General features: G+C 46.6%; 2 protein-coding genes across 49 annotated transcripts in view; both read right to left on the reverse strand.

Moving 5' to 3' along the window:
- Positions 1-16437, reverse strand: part of LOC310667244 (uncharacterized protein) — a 559738-nt gene that overhangs the window by 371445 nt on the left and 171856 nt on the right. The gene's annotated exons all lie outside the window — the stretch shown is intronic.
- NCOR2 (nuclear receptor corepressor 2) overlaps positions 1-16437 on the reverse strand; it is a 348844-nt gene that overhangs the window by 244513 nt on the left and 87894 nt on the right. For all 48 annotated transcript variants that reach the window (XM_083418926.1, XM_083418964.1, XM_083418929.1 and 45 more), the window contains exon 3: positions 3000-3127. In XM_083418926.1, coding sequence (XP_083275052.1) covers positions 3000-3127 — 128 coding nt within the window. The remainder of the gene's footprint in view (positions 1-2999; positions 3128-16437) is intronic.

Below are 16437 nucleotides of genomic sequence, written 5' to 3' on the forward strand. Positions count from 1 at the left end.
TTCTAAATCCACCTGGAGATGTTGAAGGCTGACCTGGGATCTGTATCTCCTCTACCACTGAGCAACTGCCCTTCCTCCTAGAAGGAGCCTGATCTGAAGGCCAAAGAACATGCAAGCAGATGTGGAACCTGACAAACAGGGAGGGAGGAGGCAGGCAGCAAGACAGACAACACAGATTCTGGAATATAAAAATAACTCAGAACAAGCCCCAAAGCTGGCCGTTACATGGGCAATGACTTGGCTCTGAGCTCAGGAAGAAGCAGCCGAATATCCGCTAGGCATGCACATGTGACGTCATGTTGGGCCTGTGGGGACAACAGTCTTCCACTACTCTGCAGCGTGAAGTGGCCCACCAGCAGACAGACTGGGAGAGCCTCTCCGATTTGAGTCTCCTTCAACCACGGGGCAGCGAACCCAAGGGCAGAGTTTTCTTCTAAGCAACCTGCCGATGGCGGGCAAGGCCAGAGGCAGAAGTCGGCTGAGCAAATCATGCGACTTTTAACTTGGGACATTGGGCTAGTTTTGGCTCATGCCCATCTCCATCATCCATCCAGGCAATGAAGGGGCAAAGCAGGGCCAGTGAGGGTTCTGGCTCGGCAGTCCTAAGGAGGGGCCAGAGGGCTGAAGAAAAAGGCTTGGAGAGGCTGGAGGGTTCGCCATACCTGCCTATTGCCAAACAGAACTTGGATAATTGATTCCACCCCCTTTTTTGCCTTCACAAAGCCTTTGGAACATGCAACGGGTGGTATTTAGAGGGCATTGTGAGCTTTGGAACCTCAAGGGATCATAACTGCGAAACACATTGTTATGTAGATGGCGGTGAAAGCTTCACTTACTGCAGAGCATGACAAACTTGCTGGGAGTGATTTTGTAGTGTTCAGGAGAAATGCTGGGAGAGGTCTTGGAGCACAAATAGTGGCCTTTGCTGTCAAGAAACAGACAGCGCAGCCCAAGGTGAGGGGAAGGAGTGAGGGAAGTTCCACACCAGGAACAAGGAGGAAAGAAAGACTGACATCCAGATCTGCTGCCTTGAGGATCTTGCTGCCTCAGGCAGTTGCCTCACCTTGCCTCATGGGTGGGCCGGCTCTGCTGAAGCCTGGGCCGGGGAACCTTTCTCAGCCACATTCTCTTCTGGAAAAACTTCCAGGGGCAACATGCCAGTGGAGGAGGAGCAACAAGAAACCTTGGTGCAGGAGGCTGGCTGCTACACACAAACACTCTCTCTAGCCTCCATTCCAGCCAAGCCAAGCACTCATGGAGGATGCGAAGGAAGCCCAGCAAGAGGAGTAACCTGGAAAGAGGGAGTGTGGCTTTGGGGGGGGGGGAGCCTTGAGGGCCAGATAAAGATTCTTGAAGGCTTTTGGCCCCCAGGCCTGAGGTTGCTCACCCCTGCCACGGCCCCAGCCGCTGTTCATGTGGCACATGGGGTTCTGGAGCTGCTGAGCAGCCCACCAGCTATCAATCAAAAAGCTCCTCTCCCTCCCTCCCTCTCCGAATGTTCTCCCACATCAACCTACTGCTCCCATCAAACATTGTAGGACTGCAACGCCGATCAGCGCCAGCCAGCATGGGCAACGGTCACAGCTGATGGGAGTTGTATTCACCAAAAAACATCTGGGGGCAGCAGGCTGGGCAAGCTTGTTCTACTTCAGGGGTGGGGAACCTTTTTCAGCTGGTGGGCCACATGACAGTGGTGCCCGGGCCAAAGACAAGCAGAGGAGCAGATATATTTACCTTTCTACAGCAGGCTTGTTCCTACTGGCACCCCTCTCTATCCTCCACCCAGGCACGCAAGTGGCATTAGCCAGATGAAACACACACAAGGAGGGTTCAAATGCATGGCTGAGGGTCTGACAGAGGGTCCAGGGGGGCCATATTCAGACCCTAGGCCTGAGGTCTCCCACCCCGCTTCTACCTAACGCCAAGGGGTAGAGGATCGGCTGCAAACCAGCCTGACACAGATAGCCCTGGTCCATGCCAGGCTTGGCCTCCTGCCCTCAACCGTTTTTCCTCCTCCCCTCAGAGACACAGCAGCAGTCTGTGCTTGCTGTTTGCTTGAATCCTCTCCTCCAAATTCACAGGCCTCCCTTGTGCCTGCCGCTCCTCCCCACCCCCTGCCAGCCCACAAGAGCCAGCTGCCTCAGCTGGAAGCTAAGCAATCGGAACCTGGGAACCCAGCCAAAGCTCTTACAGATGCGTCTAGCTTGAATCTGCGGGGGGGGGGGGGCTCAGCTGCATGGACGGCTGCTCCTCCCCACTCCTCTGGCGAAGGAAGGGCGAGGGGGAAATGAGGGAACCGCTTCTGGTGCCAGCGAAAGCCCAAGGAATGTGCTGTGGCTAGCCCTCACCAGCACTGCAGCCTCCAGCCACCAATAAATCCAAGAAACACAAAGAGGGGGAGCGTGGGGGTGTGGGAAAGGGCCTCAAGAGGTCACCTAAGTCCACAACTGCTGCACCAAAGAAGGATTAATTAGGCTTGAGCCGCTCTTGACATATGTTTATGCAGGTCTATATTTAAAAACTTCCACTGATGGAGAAAGGAAGGAACTCCACGGCTTCTCTTTGGCAACCACTTCCAAGAAATATTGTGGATATTTTTCTGGCTATCACAGACCACAAAGCTGGGAAAGGCCACAATCAAATGATCTCACCAGGTAGATCCCATACTTGAAAGCATCCCTTGCCAACACTCATACAATTCTCCAGAAACCTCCAAAAGGAGGAAATGCTGGTTTCTGAGCTGCTTCCCATGTTCTGTGTATCCTTCAAGGTACTGGATGAACAGATCAGTTTATTTTTCTGTCCATTTTGGGTTTGTTCATTTTTGGGTCCATTTCGTGCCACTTCTGCATTAACCCTTGGATGGTGGTGGTTGTTTAAACACAAAAATTTGTATTTCAAGATTTTTGCAACCTTTCCCTACAGACCCACTTATATTGGTGCACGAAGCACTCTGCGCATAGCACTACACGCGCAACCGCTCCTTGCATTCCCCTTACCTTTCATTCCCTGGCTGGAACTCGGAGAGCAAGGACGGCCTCCTCCGCTGCGGCTGCAAGATAGACCCAGGGGGAAGGTGAGAAGGGTAGTCCCTGGAATGGTGCTGATACTCCAAGAGTCCCACATCCTGAGCAAAAAGGGAGGGGGGAGAAAAGAGACAGGATTTGCAGAGGCTTTCACATAGGTTCCAGCTGCCTATTACACTCTCTCAATCTTCCCCACAATAGGACTGTGTGCCCTCCACACTCAAAGCACACCCTCAAAAGATTCTGTAGCAAGGGAATATGCATTTTGTGACCCGCATACACTATGCAAGCTTACATCTAACAATTTCTATAATTTCTATGATTTATTCTGTTTGGGGTATTTTGCATCATTGTTTTGCCAGTCGTGGGGGGGGGGCAGGGGTGAGCAAGAAGCTTTGAAGCAAACCAAAGCCCCTCTGGAAACCACAAAAAATCCATTTTTATTATGCCACCACTCATTTTTGACAGGTATCACACACGAACTTTTCAAACTTACCTCTGCAGCCTCTAAAAACCAGAAACATGTTTGCTTTCACCCTTCTTTAACCAATAAAAGGAAGATTGGTGGGGGGAGATAATCTTATGATATAAGAAAGAAACTGCTCCTGTTCCCTTATAGGGTACCCAAGAGCCCATATAGAGTCCTTTTGTAGGTTCTCTATAGGTAGGAGAAAATAACAGAAACCAACTAGAGAATATTGAGAAGCAAAGCAGATAGTAAGTCTGATCTTATTAACTGTTGCAACAGGGTGCTCCCCTCACAGGCAGAAAAGGAGGATGACCGTAAACAAAGGTGTGCCCGCCCTTATAAAGACATTTTAAATTGCCTGCCCTGGAGTCTAAGACCACCCTCAGAAACATCATACCTACATCACAAAAGAGGCAGTCTACAACAGAAATCTGAATGCGTTGTTTATCTTATGTGTGGCAAGTTACCTGATTGCATTATCTGGGTTTTGGCCACTCTTTTGTTATTAAAACTACTTAATTCCTGACTCTAGGTCACACCCTGTTCATATCTTGAATGTGCCCTTAAGACAGGATTTGTGAGGAAAGAGACAATGGGGAGGTTTCCCACTTTGACCTTGCAGAGAAATATTTGAGGTCAATTTGTTCAGGACCTTTTCTATGGGGTTTCAGACATGTGGTTTATATATAGTTATAAACATATATATATATATATATATATGAATGAGACCTTAAAATTCTTATAACAATAACAACAATGAAAGCTGACATTCCCAGAAAGTTTAGTTCTGAATCAGAGACCAACAGACCATGCAGAGCCCTGACCATAGCGATCCATTTCTTCAGATGTTAGGAATGTATTAAACAGCCTCACACAAAGCTGGCTGTCCAGCTCAGCACTGTCCACAATGACTGGAAGCGGCACCCCACCATTTCACAAAAGGGTCTCTCTCATCCCTACCTGGCACCACCTGCAAGCGAAGCAGACGCCCTACCTTTCCTCCCTCCTGCAGAGGATTACCACTGAGGAGAACCTTGTCAGAAAGCCTGGAGGGCTGCTGCCAGTCAGTGCAGACAATATTGAGCTAGATGGACCATTGTAAAAGAAGAATCAAAGTCTCAAAGTGGTATTAAAAACAAGTCTTAATAGTCCGAGATACAGTGTCTTGATAGCAGAACCTGTGTCTTGTGCCCATGAGAAAGGTTGTCAACAATCAAAATGGCCAGACATTTTATTGTTCTGTTATTTGATCAAGACCTACACTTTCATTCTGCACACCACCTTCCATTCTGCACACCTGCACACACTTCCCCACCCCGCCGCCAGACTATCACTATTCTGCCTTTCCTCCAAGAAACTCAAGATGGCTCTCCCTTCCCCATTTCACCTGTTGTAAACAAAATCTGCCCTTTTCCTTTATGGGGTATCCAAGAGCCCATATAGAGTCCTTAAGTGGGTTCCCTATCGGTAGGAGAAAACAACAGAGGCCAACCAGAGAATACTGAGAAGCAAAACAGATAGTAAGCCTGATCTTTATTAAACTGTTGCAACAGGGTCCTCACTCCCCACACGCAGGAGGGAGGAGGAACCCAGAATAAAGGTGTGCCTGCCCTTAGGTAGACTTTTCAAACTGCCCACCCTCAAATTCCAGACCACCCCCAGAAACATCATACATACATGACAGAAGGGGTGTAGCCCAGGACCCCCCCCCCATACATCATAAATACATCACAGAAAGCAAAAACCTGTCTGGCAGAAAACCTGTCAATGGTCACTGATTGGATCACCCGGCCAGGCGGACCATTCTTTTGTAATGATAAACTCTTCATTCCTCAGCCAGGTCACAGGCTCACCCTATTCACATCTTCAGTGTGCCCTTAAGGCAGGATTTGTGATCACAGAGACAATGGGGAGGTTTTTTTTCCATTTCCTCCCTCCTTGCAGAGAAACATTTGGTCAGTTTGGGAGAGTCAAAATGGTTTCAGGACTGTCTTCATGTACTGTTTCAGACATGTGGCTTATGTATTTATGTACGTGTTTGCCTTGTACATTTAATTTATATATTTGAGACCTTAAATTCTTATAATACACCTTCACAACAACCCTGTGAGGTGGGCCAAGCCAAGAGATCGGGACCAATCCAAGGGCACTCAAGTGATTTGAACCCTGGTCTACCAGTCCAGGGCCAACAACTGGCTCTGCTTCACAACTCAAAAGGGTTCCATGGGCCATACATCAAAGAGTTTCCTGAAGGAAGATCATTTGAAAAAGCTCTGACCTGAGCCATTTGCCATTATCTCAAGGATGTCTCTTCAAACACTCTCAGAAGGGGAATATTTGTTTCAGAGAGGGCAGGATGGAGGTGCTATTTTATTAAAAGGCACATCCATCTCATTCCTAAAAAGGTAAAGGTACCCCTGCCCGTACGGGCCAGTCTTGACAGACTCTAGGGTTGTGCGCCCATCTCACTCAAGAGGCCAGGGGCCAGCGCTGTCCGAAGACACTTCCGGGTCATGTGGCCAGCGTGACATCGCTGCTCTGGCGAGCCAGAGCCACACACGGAACGCCGTTTACCTTCCCACTAGTAAGCGGTCCCTATTTATCTACTTGCCCCCGGGGGTGCTTTCAAACTGCTAGGTTGGCAGGCGCTGGGACCGAGCAACGGGAGCGCACCCCGCCGCGGGGATTCGAACCGCCGACCTTTTGATCGGCAAGCCCTAGGCACTGAGGCTTTAACCCACAGTGCCACCCGCGTCCTAGACCCCTCCAAAAAGGAGAGGGCTCCCTCAGTTTAATTAACTGAAAAGCTCTCTGCCACACCTATTAAACACCTTGATACCTCAGCTGTTCCTTATTAGCCCACAGGAAAGGGAGGGGAGATGCTGTGCAAAGAACAAAGAGCAAATTATTTAGAACCTAGGCCAAAGCCACATGATACCAAGAGCAATTTCATTAAAAAATTGAAGACCTGGCAGCCATAACGGAGTCACCGTGCAAAAATCCATGAGGAAGGTAAGTCAGTATTTTAGCCGAGCCAAAGGGGGTTTTCAAAATCTCTCTTAAAAATCCCTTAAAAGAACCTGAAAAGGGGGGGGGGGAATCCTGATGTTGGGGATTTGGGGGCAGCTTTTCTTTAAAATCTTTTTACACACACCCCCCCACACCCACACCCCCTCCTCACACATACAGCCAAGTGTATTGTGGAACCAAGATTCATCATACACAAACCTGTTTATAGGTCTGAAAGGTAAAGGACCCCTGGACTACCCTCTACCACATCCTTTTAAATTAGCCTTTGCCAACTTAGTGCCCTCCAGAACTTGACTGGACTCTCTCCCAGTCCTACCCGGAGATGCTGGGGACTGAACACTGGACTTCCTGCATGCAAAGCAGATGCTCTATCACCAAGAATTCCACCCCAGGACTGTGGACTTAGAAAACTTTTATTTCAGCAGAACTACTCTTATTTATTACTTAAAGGTAAAGAGACCCCTGACCATTAGGTCCAGTCATGGCCGACTCTGTGGGGTTGCGGCGCTCATCTCGCTTTAATGGCCGAGAGAGCCGGCGTACAGCTTCTGGGTCATGTGGCCAGCAGGACTAAGCCGCTTCTGGCAAACCAGAGCAGCGCACAGAAACGCCGTTTACCTTTCAGCCAGAGTGGTACCTATTTATCTACTTGCGTTTGATGTGCTTTCAAACTGCTAGGTGGGCAGGAGCAGGGACCAGGAAACGGGAGCTCACCCCGTCGCGGGGATTCGAACCGCCAACCTTCTGATCGGCAATTCCTAGGCTCTGTGGTTTAACCCACAGCGCCACCCGCGTCCCTGATTCTTACTTAGCTGAATGCAAGCCAAGGTCTCAGAGCATGGTTCATACAATTCTGGTGTTTACAGAACCAGAATTAGGCAGATGGTTGGATGGCCATCTGTCATGGATGCTTTAGTTGAGATTCCTGCATTGCTGGGGGGTTGGACTGGGAGACCCTTGGGTCCCTTCCAACTCTGATTCTTTCTTTTGCAAGCCCCCCCCCCAAAAAAAAAGGTGCTGTCAAAAAGAAATAAAAATATGAAGTATAAGGCAATAACAATGGTACAGATGAAGCCCTCTGGGGTGTGCATTAAACATTTCACATTTTGTAAGAAGTGAAAACGGAACATCTATCAAGCAGATGGAAAGAGCAGACAAAAGACAAGCGTTATTAGCCACAAACCACAGCCTGGGTCTAGGTTATCAGACGCTTAATCTTTTTGCATGGACAGCAAAAGTCTTCCTTTTCTTGGTCATGGTGAGCTCCTGCTCTGAACATGAGCTGTGCACACTTGCACACCAGACATTCAGAACTGCTCCACTTCATAGCAGCCTGCACCCAAAAGGCACCGAACAGAAACCATTCCGTAGTTTTCTAAGTCACAGTCCTGGGGTGGAATTCTATGCTGTGCCATTACCCATGTTCCAACTGCACGAACGTTTCAGCTTACCCCCCTCTCCTCTCCCTGCATGCTGTTCTCTCAACTCCCTCAAGCCAATTTCAGGAGAGGGACGGACGGACGGAAGACCTGTATCCCTGGTCAGTAACTTAGGTCACCTGTACTTTGCAGGAGGAATTCCATTGCCCTAGCATGATAAACCCACTTAAAAAAAAATAATACAGTGGTGCCTCGCAAGACGAAAAGAATCCGTTCCGTGAGTCTCTTCGTCTTGCGGTTTTTTTGTCTTGCGAAGCAAGCCCATTAGCGGATTAGCGCTATTAGCGGCTATTAAAGGCTTAAGGGATTAGCGGATTAGCTGCTAAAAGGCTATTAGGAGCTTAGTGCCTTAGAAAAAGGGGGTGGGGAGCGGAAAAAAAAACCCCAGGAATCGCAAGACTGCGGAACAAGCCCATAGAGAAATTCGTCCTGCGAAGCACCTCCAAAACGGAAAACCCTTTCGTCTAGCGGGTTTTCCGTCTTGCGAGGCATTCGTCTTGCAGGGCACCACTGTACATGGTTAGAAAAGTGACAGGGAAATGCACTGCAAGTTGCGGGATGAACAGACAGACAGCAGAAAAGATGTGCAAGCACTTTGAAAGTGAATCAGGATGAATGCTCATAGTAGTATAAACCTCTCCGCAAAAAAATTCTAAATAAAAGCTCAATAAAGACTGGACATAGTCTAATCTCCAAGTAAACTTTCTGCAAGCAAATCATGTCATCTGAACGGGTACTTAATACACACAAGCACCATGTTTTGAATGAAGGCAAGAACAAAGACCCTACAGACACAAACTGCAACTGATGTGGTTGCCGCTTAGAATAGCCTCCCTCAACTTTGACCCCTCTGTTTAGACTAGGAAGACCATCTGCCTCAGCCAGCATGGCCAATGTGTCCAGGACGATGAGAGTCCAGCAGCATCCAGAGGGCCCAACACCAGGGGAGAGCAGAGCCCTGTTCTCAGGCACGCTGAATGATCTTGTGGGAACCTTTCAAAATGCACTCCGCTTCTCTGCCCACATCTAAACAAATCATGCCACCCGAAATTCTTCAGGTTGCTTCAGGTTGCTTATACAAGACCCCAAGCTTCCCTTGCCTCAACTCTTCATGGGAACTTAGGAGGCTGCCTTATCCTGACTCCACGGAGCTCAGGGTATCAAGCAGTGGTCTCTCCCAATCCTATCCAGACCTTCTGCATGCCAAGCAGTGGCGGAGCTCCAGCATTTCCAAGAGCAATGAGCAAGTGCAGCTGGAGAAGCCACCATCTTTCATCCACTTTTGGCATTTGGAGCAGGGAAGCATTCTATGAATGGGAGGCTGGGGATTAAAATAACTAATTTTCCTGGCATCCCAAGGAGAAATCTTTAAAATACTTTTCTTTTGCCTCCCTCGCCCTTCTCTCTCTCTCTCTTGCTTTCTTTCCACCAAGTAACCGTAAAATATACCGTATTTTTTACTCTATAAGACTCACTTTTTCCCTCCTAAAAAGTAAGGGGAAATGTGTGTGCGTCTTATGGAGCGAATGCAGGCTGTTTAGCTATCACAGAAGCCAGAACAGCAAGAGGGATTGCTGCTTTCACTGCGCAGCCATCCCTCTTGCTGTTCTGGCTTCTGATATTCAGAATATTTTTTTTCTTGTTTTCCTCCTCCAAAAACTAGGTGCGTCTTGTGGTCTGGTGCGTCTTATAGAGCGAAAAATACAGTATATTATTACTTGACAGCCCCAAAAGCTCAGCTTTGATATTTCCTGACATTTCTGTCTTCATGGGAGGCTACCAGTGTGCCAGCCTGGCTTGCCTTTTCCTTCTTGCTTATCCTAACGCCACCACAATAAAATCTTGTTTGTAGCAGAGCAGAGGGCCATGCTGAGTCCAGCCAAAAGGAGGAGAAAGACGACACGGTGATATCTGTAGAAGAACCAATTGAGTCAATCCTGAAAGTAGTACAAGAGATAAACAAATTTGGCAAGGTAGCAGGCCTTAAGATTAATAAAGATAAAACCAAACTCTTGGTTAAAAATATGAATGATGAGAGTAAAAATATATTACAAGATGTGTCTGGATTAAAGACTGAAAGGAAGGATAAGTATTTAAGTGTAAATCATATAGATCTGTTTGAAGATAATTATTTTAAATTATTTATTTATATATAAATAAAAATTAAGCAGTTTGTATTTTTTCTAAACAAATAAATAAAACACATGCTGCCGGGAGAGGGATTGTAAACAGTAAGGTCAGAAGATAAAGGGACAGAGAAAAGCACAAATGGTGATAATTACATTTTTAACAGTGACCATTCATGAATACACCATGCTAATAACACAACCAGTACTGGTAAGCCATTAGCATATGTAATGTGATGAAAATCCATTGTGCTGATTCAATCCGCAAGGGATAGCATTTGAACCTCTTGATTAATTATCATTCAGCAGTTTTCAAGTCTCTCTCTGAAGCTCCTCTCTGCTACTTTGGCCACTGTAAGGTCAGTTTCTGAAGCTGAACTGTTCCCCAACTTGTTTTCCAATATTGCCATTTCTGATACCAATTTTGCATCCAATTATTGTCTTGCGATGAGACTGGACTGTTTCTCCTATGTAGAATACAGAAGGTCACTTTCAGCACTTTCAGAAAATGAGCAGGTAAATGAACCTCTGATGAGGTAGATGACATTATTACCGTAGGTCCCATAAAAGCGTTGCCATGACATGGGGAACAAAGTTGGCATCTGGATCTGCCAATGTGAGCTGCTAGTTAAATAGCTGTTTTAGGCAGGACTGTATCAAGGCAAACACAGGTCCCTGGAAAAGAGAAGCATCCTTGTCTAGGATGAGCTGTAGGTAACTGAGGATACCTTTCCATGGCTTTAGTGTCTGTGGTTGTAAATCACTTTGAATCATTTCTGTGAGTAAAATGACCAAGAAATATTAATAATAAAAATGACAAGAACTGGGAGCTGTAAGTGACAACGGGTCCCTTTTTATTCACGCTAATAAATTAAAAAATGAATAAAGGGCAAAACTACCATATTGACTGAAACACCTTGTCAAAAACCTGGGGTCGTCCAATACACGGGTAGTGGCGGGGGGCGGGGGGAGCAGCACGCCTGCCGGCCAGCTGGTTGGTGGGAGCGCAACTTCCCCTCATGCAGGAAACGATCTAGGGAGTGTCTCCTGCATTGGGGGGAGAAGCTCAACAGCTTTGGGCCATCTCCCCTCATTTTCTTTAAACTGGGGGGGGGGGGGTCCTTATACATGGAGGCACCTTATAGATGGAAAAGTACGGTATTTCCACAAATTTAGCACAGGTCTCTTTGTGATATGGGTGCCAACCAATAAGTAGCACCCATTCCAAACCTCCACAGCAAACTTGAATAACTCATCTTTTCCCTGACTTTGTGGCTAGCATTAAAATCTCAACTGACTCACTTCCCTCTCCCAACCATTTCTGCTTACCCCTACTCACTGAAAACCTGCGCACCCTAAAAATAAAGGGGGGGCGGAGTAATACCCTTCAAGCACTATTTTCTTCAGGGAGAGGTAAGTCTACTGTTGCAGGAGGCCACATGGAGTCCTGCCTGGGTGTCCTGCATGGACAGCAAAGGCAGGAGACTGAGCAAGATCAAGACTCCTGTTTTTTGGGTTTTAAAAAAATCAACAAAGGAAAAGCAGCACTAAAAAGATGAAGAAATTAAGGAAAGTCCCAACTCTCTGAGTTCTGGCAAGAAGACCAACTTCCCAAAAAGCAACTGCCATCTTTAGAATAAAACCACAGCAACTGCAACAACATAGATGTAAACTTGTCTGCCAGAACTTCCTTTGTGCCCCACATAGTTATTAGTTGCAGCATTACACTTGTTTCCGGACTTCATTTCCAGGAGTTTGGGGGCAGCCTGGGAGTCTCGCATCCACACCTCAGGCAGACCTCCTGCCTCCTTCACTTCAATGATGTTAAATGGACTATTCAGACCAGCCAACCTGTTGCCATCCACGTTTCAGGCTACAACACCCATCTTTCCTAAATATTGGTAAAGCTGGCTGAGACCGAAGAGAGTTGTAGTCCAAAACATCAGGAACAAAACAGGTTGGAAAAGGTCCCCATTGTGAACCCTTAAGCTTCAGGCTTGTTCCGTGCAACAGCAGCCAGTCCTTTGTGGTAGTCAAACTGGGTTCTTCTGTCTCATCAGAACAGACAAAGAGCCTGCTGGATCAGGCCAATGGCCCATCTAGTCCAACTTTCTGATCTGACAGCGGCCAACCAAATGCCTCGGTGGGAAGCCTACAAAGAGGACCTGAGCACAACAGCACCTTCCCCACTGGTGATTCCCAGCATCTGTAATCCAGAGGCATATTGCCATTGACAGCGAAGGAAGAACAGTGTGGCTCATAACCATCAACAACATGATCCTCCAAGAATTTGTCTAATCCTCTTTGAAAGCCATCCAGGTTGGCAGCCATCTTGTGGGAACAACTCCCCTAGCTATGAGTTGTGTGAAGCAGTACTTCCTTTTGTCTGTCCTGAGTCTTCCAACATTCAGCTTCCTTGGATGTCCCCAAGTTTTAGGGGTATGAGAGAAAGAGCTTTCCTCCACCACTTTCTCCAGGCCATGCATTATTATAGACTGGTGGTGATCACACCAAGGTTCCCCTTAACTGTTGTATTCCCAGTTTTTGTGAATTCGCTCCTACGGTCATCACGACAAGCCACATTTGCATCCAGCCTTTCCTCCAAAACATGCAAGAGCTGTATGGTTGAGGAAGTCCCTTCTGAAAGGAGCTTGGCCCTTACATTACAGTCTTTCAAGCAGTCTTTGCCAAACTAGCACTCTCCAAGAGTTTGGACTTCAACTCACACCAGCCTCACCAGCATGGCTAGGCTAGCTAGGGCTGATGGGAGTTGTAGTTCAAAACAATTGGAAGGCGCCTAGTTTGAGTAGGCTGTCTTAAAGACTTATTTTTTCAGTGCTGCCTTTCCCAAAAAGTAAAGCTGGCTCATGTGATCAGAGCTGATTTCTAACTGTTACGTATACCAGACTGAAATGCCTATGCATCTAACGTGGTCCTAAAAGGCTGACTGTGAATGCTTAAACAAATGTAGGAAACTCTCTCATTTCAATCTCATGAGATCACTGTGAGGTCCAGGACTGTTCAGTAACCTTCACAATCAGGCAGGGAATTTAACTTGGGTGTCCCTGGTCTAAGCGCAGCATTTCATGTGCTACAGCCACAGGTCAGCACACTACATTTAAGGGAGCTTGTGAAGGGACTCAAGTATTCCCAAGGGTTTGACATCTTGAAATTTATCAACGGAGGACAATGGCTCCAGCACTAATGCATGGAGACCTCTAAGATAGCAGCACTGTATTTCAAAACAGAAGGGGCCCGTTTGCGCAAGAACTGGCCACACAGTGGTTTGAGGCTACTGCCAAAATATGTGGTGGTGCTCATTAGTTTAGAGAGAGATTAGGCAAATGTATGGAAGATAGGTCTATCAGCTGCCAGAAAACATAATGGAAACTCCATGCACAAAAGCATTATGCACAGTTGTACCTTGGATCCCAAACGCCTTGCGAGTCAAACATTTTGACTTCCGAATGCTGCAAACCCAGAAGTGAGTGTTCCGGAACGGAACTTCCATGTCTTCCGATTGGCTGCAGGAGCTTCCTGCAGCCAATTGGAAGCCGCGCCTTGGTTTCCAAACATTTGAAAGTTGAACAGACTTCCAGAATGGATTCCGTTCAACTTCCAAGGTACGACTGTATCTGAAAATCAGTTGCTGGGGGGCAACTGGAGGGCTCTCCTTCCTGTACAGCCAGCTTGTAGACTTCCACAGCTGCGAAGAGTTGTAGCTCAGTGGGAGAGCATCTGCACTGCAAGCAGGAGGTCCCAGTCTCTATCCCTGGCATCTCCATGTAAGGCTAGGAATATGGAGAGCTGCTGCCAGTCAGTGGACCAACGTTCTGAGTCAGTATAAGGCAGCTTCCTGTGTTCCCGGAGGCAGCCAACCCACTTTAGGAAGCTGGTTGCTGGACTGGGGGGAACTCTGACCTGCCCTTGCAGGCCTCTTCTTACATTCACAGAAAAAACCTGGGTGTGGGTGGGTGTAAAGCTCATTGCATGTGACTGATAGAGGAATGTGCAGGATTACAGGGTGGAGAGGAGACCATTGAACTTTCATGTGCAGGTCAAGGATGGTCAACAGAGGCTCCAAAGACATCTGGAGTACCGTATAAACAAAACATATGCACTATGCTTCCAAAGCTCATTGCATACACTGCTCTTCTCCTTCCATGACAACCACATCTTTGACATATGCACGGTAATCTCCACACATATTATAATTCAACAGATTAGCACCTGGAACTCTGTCGTAATAGGCTACACAAAATGCACAGTAGTGTAAACATGTCTGAAAGACACATTTTTATCTAAAGAAAATTCTGATGGGAGTTATTATTACTTATTTAGCCAAAACAACTGGAGAGCTCCAGCTTGGTAAAGGAATCAGTGTATCATTAAAGAAACAAGAATTATTCAAATAGGAATCCACACAGCTACACTGAAAATGTGCAACACCTGGAATCCTTCTAAATCAAACCTTAGGTAAAGGTAAAGGGACCCCTGACCATTAGGTCCAGTCGTGACCGACTCTGGGGTTGCGGCGCTCATCTCTCTTTATTGGCCGAGGGAGCCGGCGTAAAGCTGGTCCCGTGGCCAGAATGACTAAGCCGCTTCTGGCAAAACCATTAAGCATGGAAACGCCGTTTACCTTCCCGCTGGAGCAGTACCTATTTATCTACTTGCACTTTGGCATGTTTTTGAACTGCTAGGTTGGCAGGAGCTGGGACCGAGCAACGGGAGCTCACCCCGTCGCGGGGATTCGAATCGCCGACCTTCTGATTGGCAAGTCCTAGGCTCTGTGGTTAACCTAAATCAAACCTTACATCCATCACTAATGAGGGTCAGGCCAATTTTTATTTTCCTGGTGTGGAAGACATTTCTGGGAGCAAGCCAGAGGCAGACAACTACACAAAATCACCAAGGCTTGTCCCTGCTTTTCATTTTTTAAAATTCATATTACTCAGTCAAAATAAATTAAAAAATTAAAAAATTGTCCAGTAGCACCTTAGAGACCAACTAAGTTTGTTCTGGGTATAAGCTTTCGTGTGCATGCACACTTCTTCAGATACCATTTTGACTGTGTCAGACAAACATGGCTACCTACCTGAATCTAGAATCATTTTTACTCAGTTTTTAAAATTGGTATTTTCAGCATTTTAAAAAAAGAAGGGGTTCTCTTCCATTCTTTGCCACATTCAAAGAGAGATTTCTGGGAAATCCTTCTGCCCTAAACAACCTCAGGTGGGCTGGACTCATTTGAATACAATAATTAAATTGCCTTTTCTGGAAAAAAGAGAATGGGGAAGAACAGGAAAGAAAAGTGGGATAGTACCTATTTTAGTGTTTTTCTAGCTCTCAGGAGTGTTATCATGTTCACGACATTGTCCAGCATAAAAGCCTGTGTGTCAACCTAGAGATAACAACCTGTGTGTCAGGATGCAGGAGAAGATAGCTAAATGGTGGCCTCCCAGGCTGTGCACACAGGAGGACCCTGGTTCAAACCCCAGCATCTCCAGATTTAAAAATACACAGTGGTCTCTCGGGTTACGAACTTAATTCGTTCCGGAGGTCCGTTCTTAACTCGAAACTGTTCTTAACCTGGGGCGCACTTTTGTTAAAGGGGCCTCCAGCTGCCACAGTGCTGATAGCACGCAATTTCTATTCTCATCCTGGGGCAAAGTTCTCAACCCAAGGTAACTCTTCCGGGTTAGCGGAGTTTGTAAAATTTAAATCAAATCCACCCTGTGATGCATATCTACAAGGAGTGTCAACAACATGAAAAGTCTGGAAAGCTCTGCCCTAGAGCACTGTATGTATAAAATTTGTCTTCCTCATCTATCAGTTGGTCCTAGGTCAATACACCTGTTACCATTCAGTTTTCACATATTACCATCTTTTTTCCAATTATTGAAGTAGGATTTCCTCCAGAGAGTAATTTAAGCATGTGAAAATGGATCAAATTTATTTTTATTAGCCAATATATCCCATATCTTTTTAACTGACTTAATTGTTCCAAGAGTTGTTGGAACTTTCAGATATTTTGATCCTAATACTGTCCACCCAATCAAAGGCACTATATATGTATATTCTAAGGTTGCACAATTTTGGAGATTAAGACCATCAGCAGGTCTCCAATGCCTGATACCTGTCAAATAAATAATAAATAAATCCACCTTCCTTAATTTGTAATTTGCAAATTGTGGCAGCATGCGGGGGGGGGGGGTGTCTTTCCCATTCCCTGTTACCTGGTTCTTGACTTTTCTTCAACTGGAGAGGCCGGGGATTGAACTACAAGACCTTCAGCATGCAAAAGGATGCCCCAGACCACTGAATTCTAGTCCCTGGGGGAAGCA

This window comes from Podarcis tiliguerta (assembly GCF_965153285.1).
Source record: "Podarcis tiliguerta genome assembly, chromosome: 16".
NCBI lineage: Eukaryota > Metazoa > Chordata > Lepidosauria > Squamata > Lacertidae > Podarcis > Podarcis tiliguerta.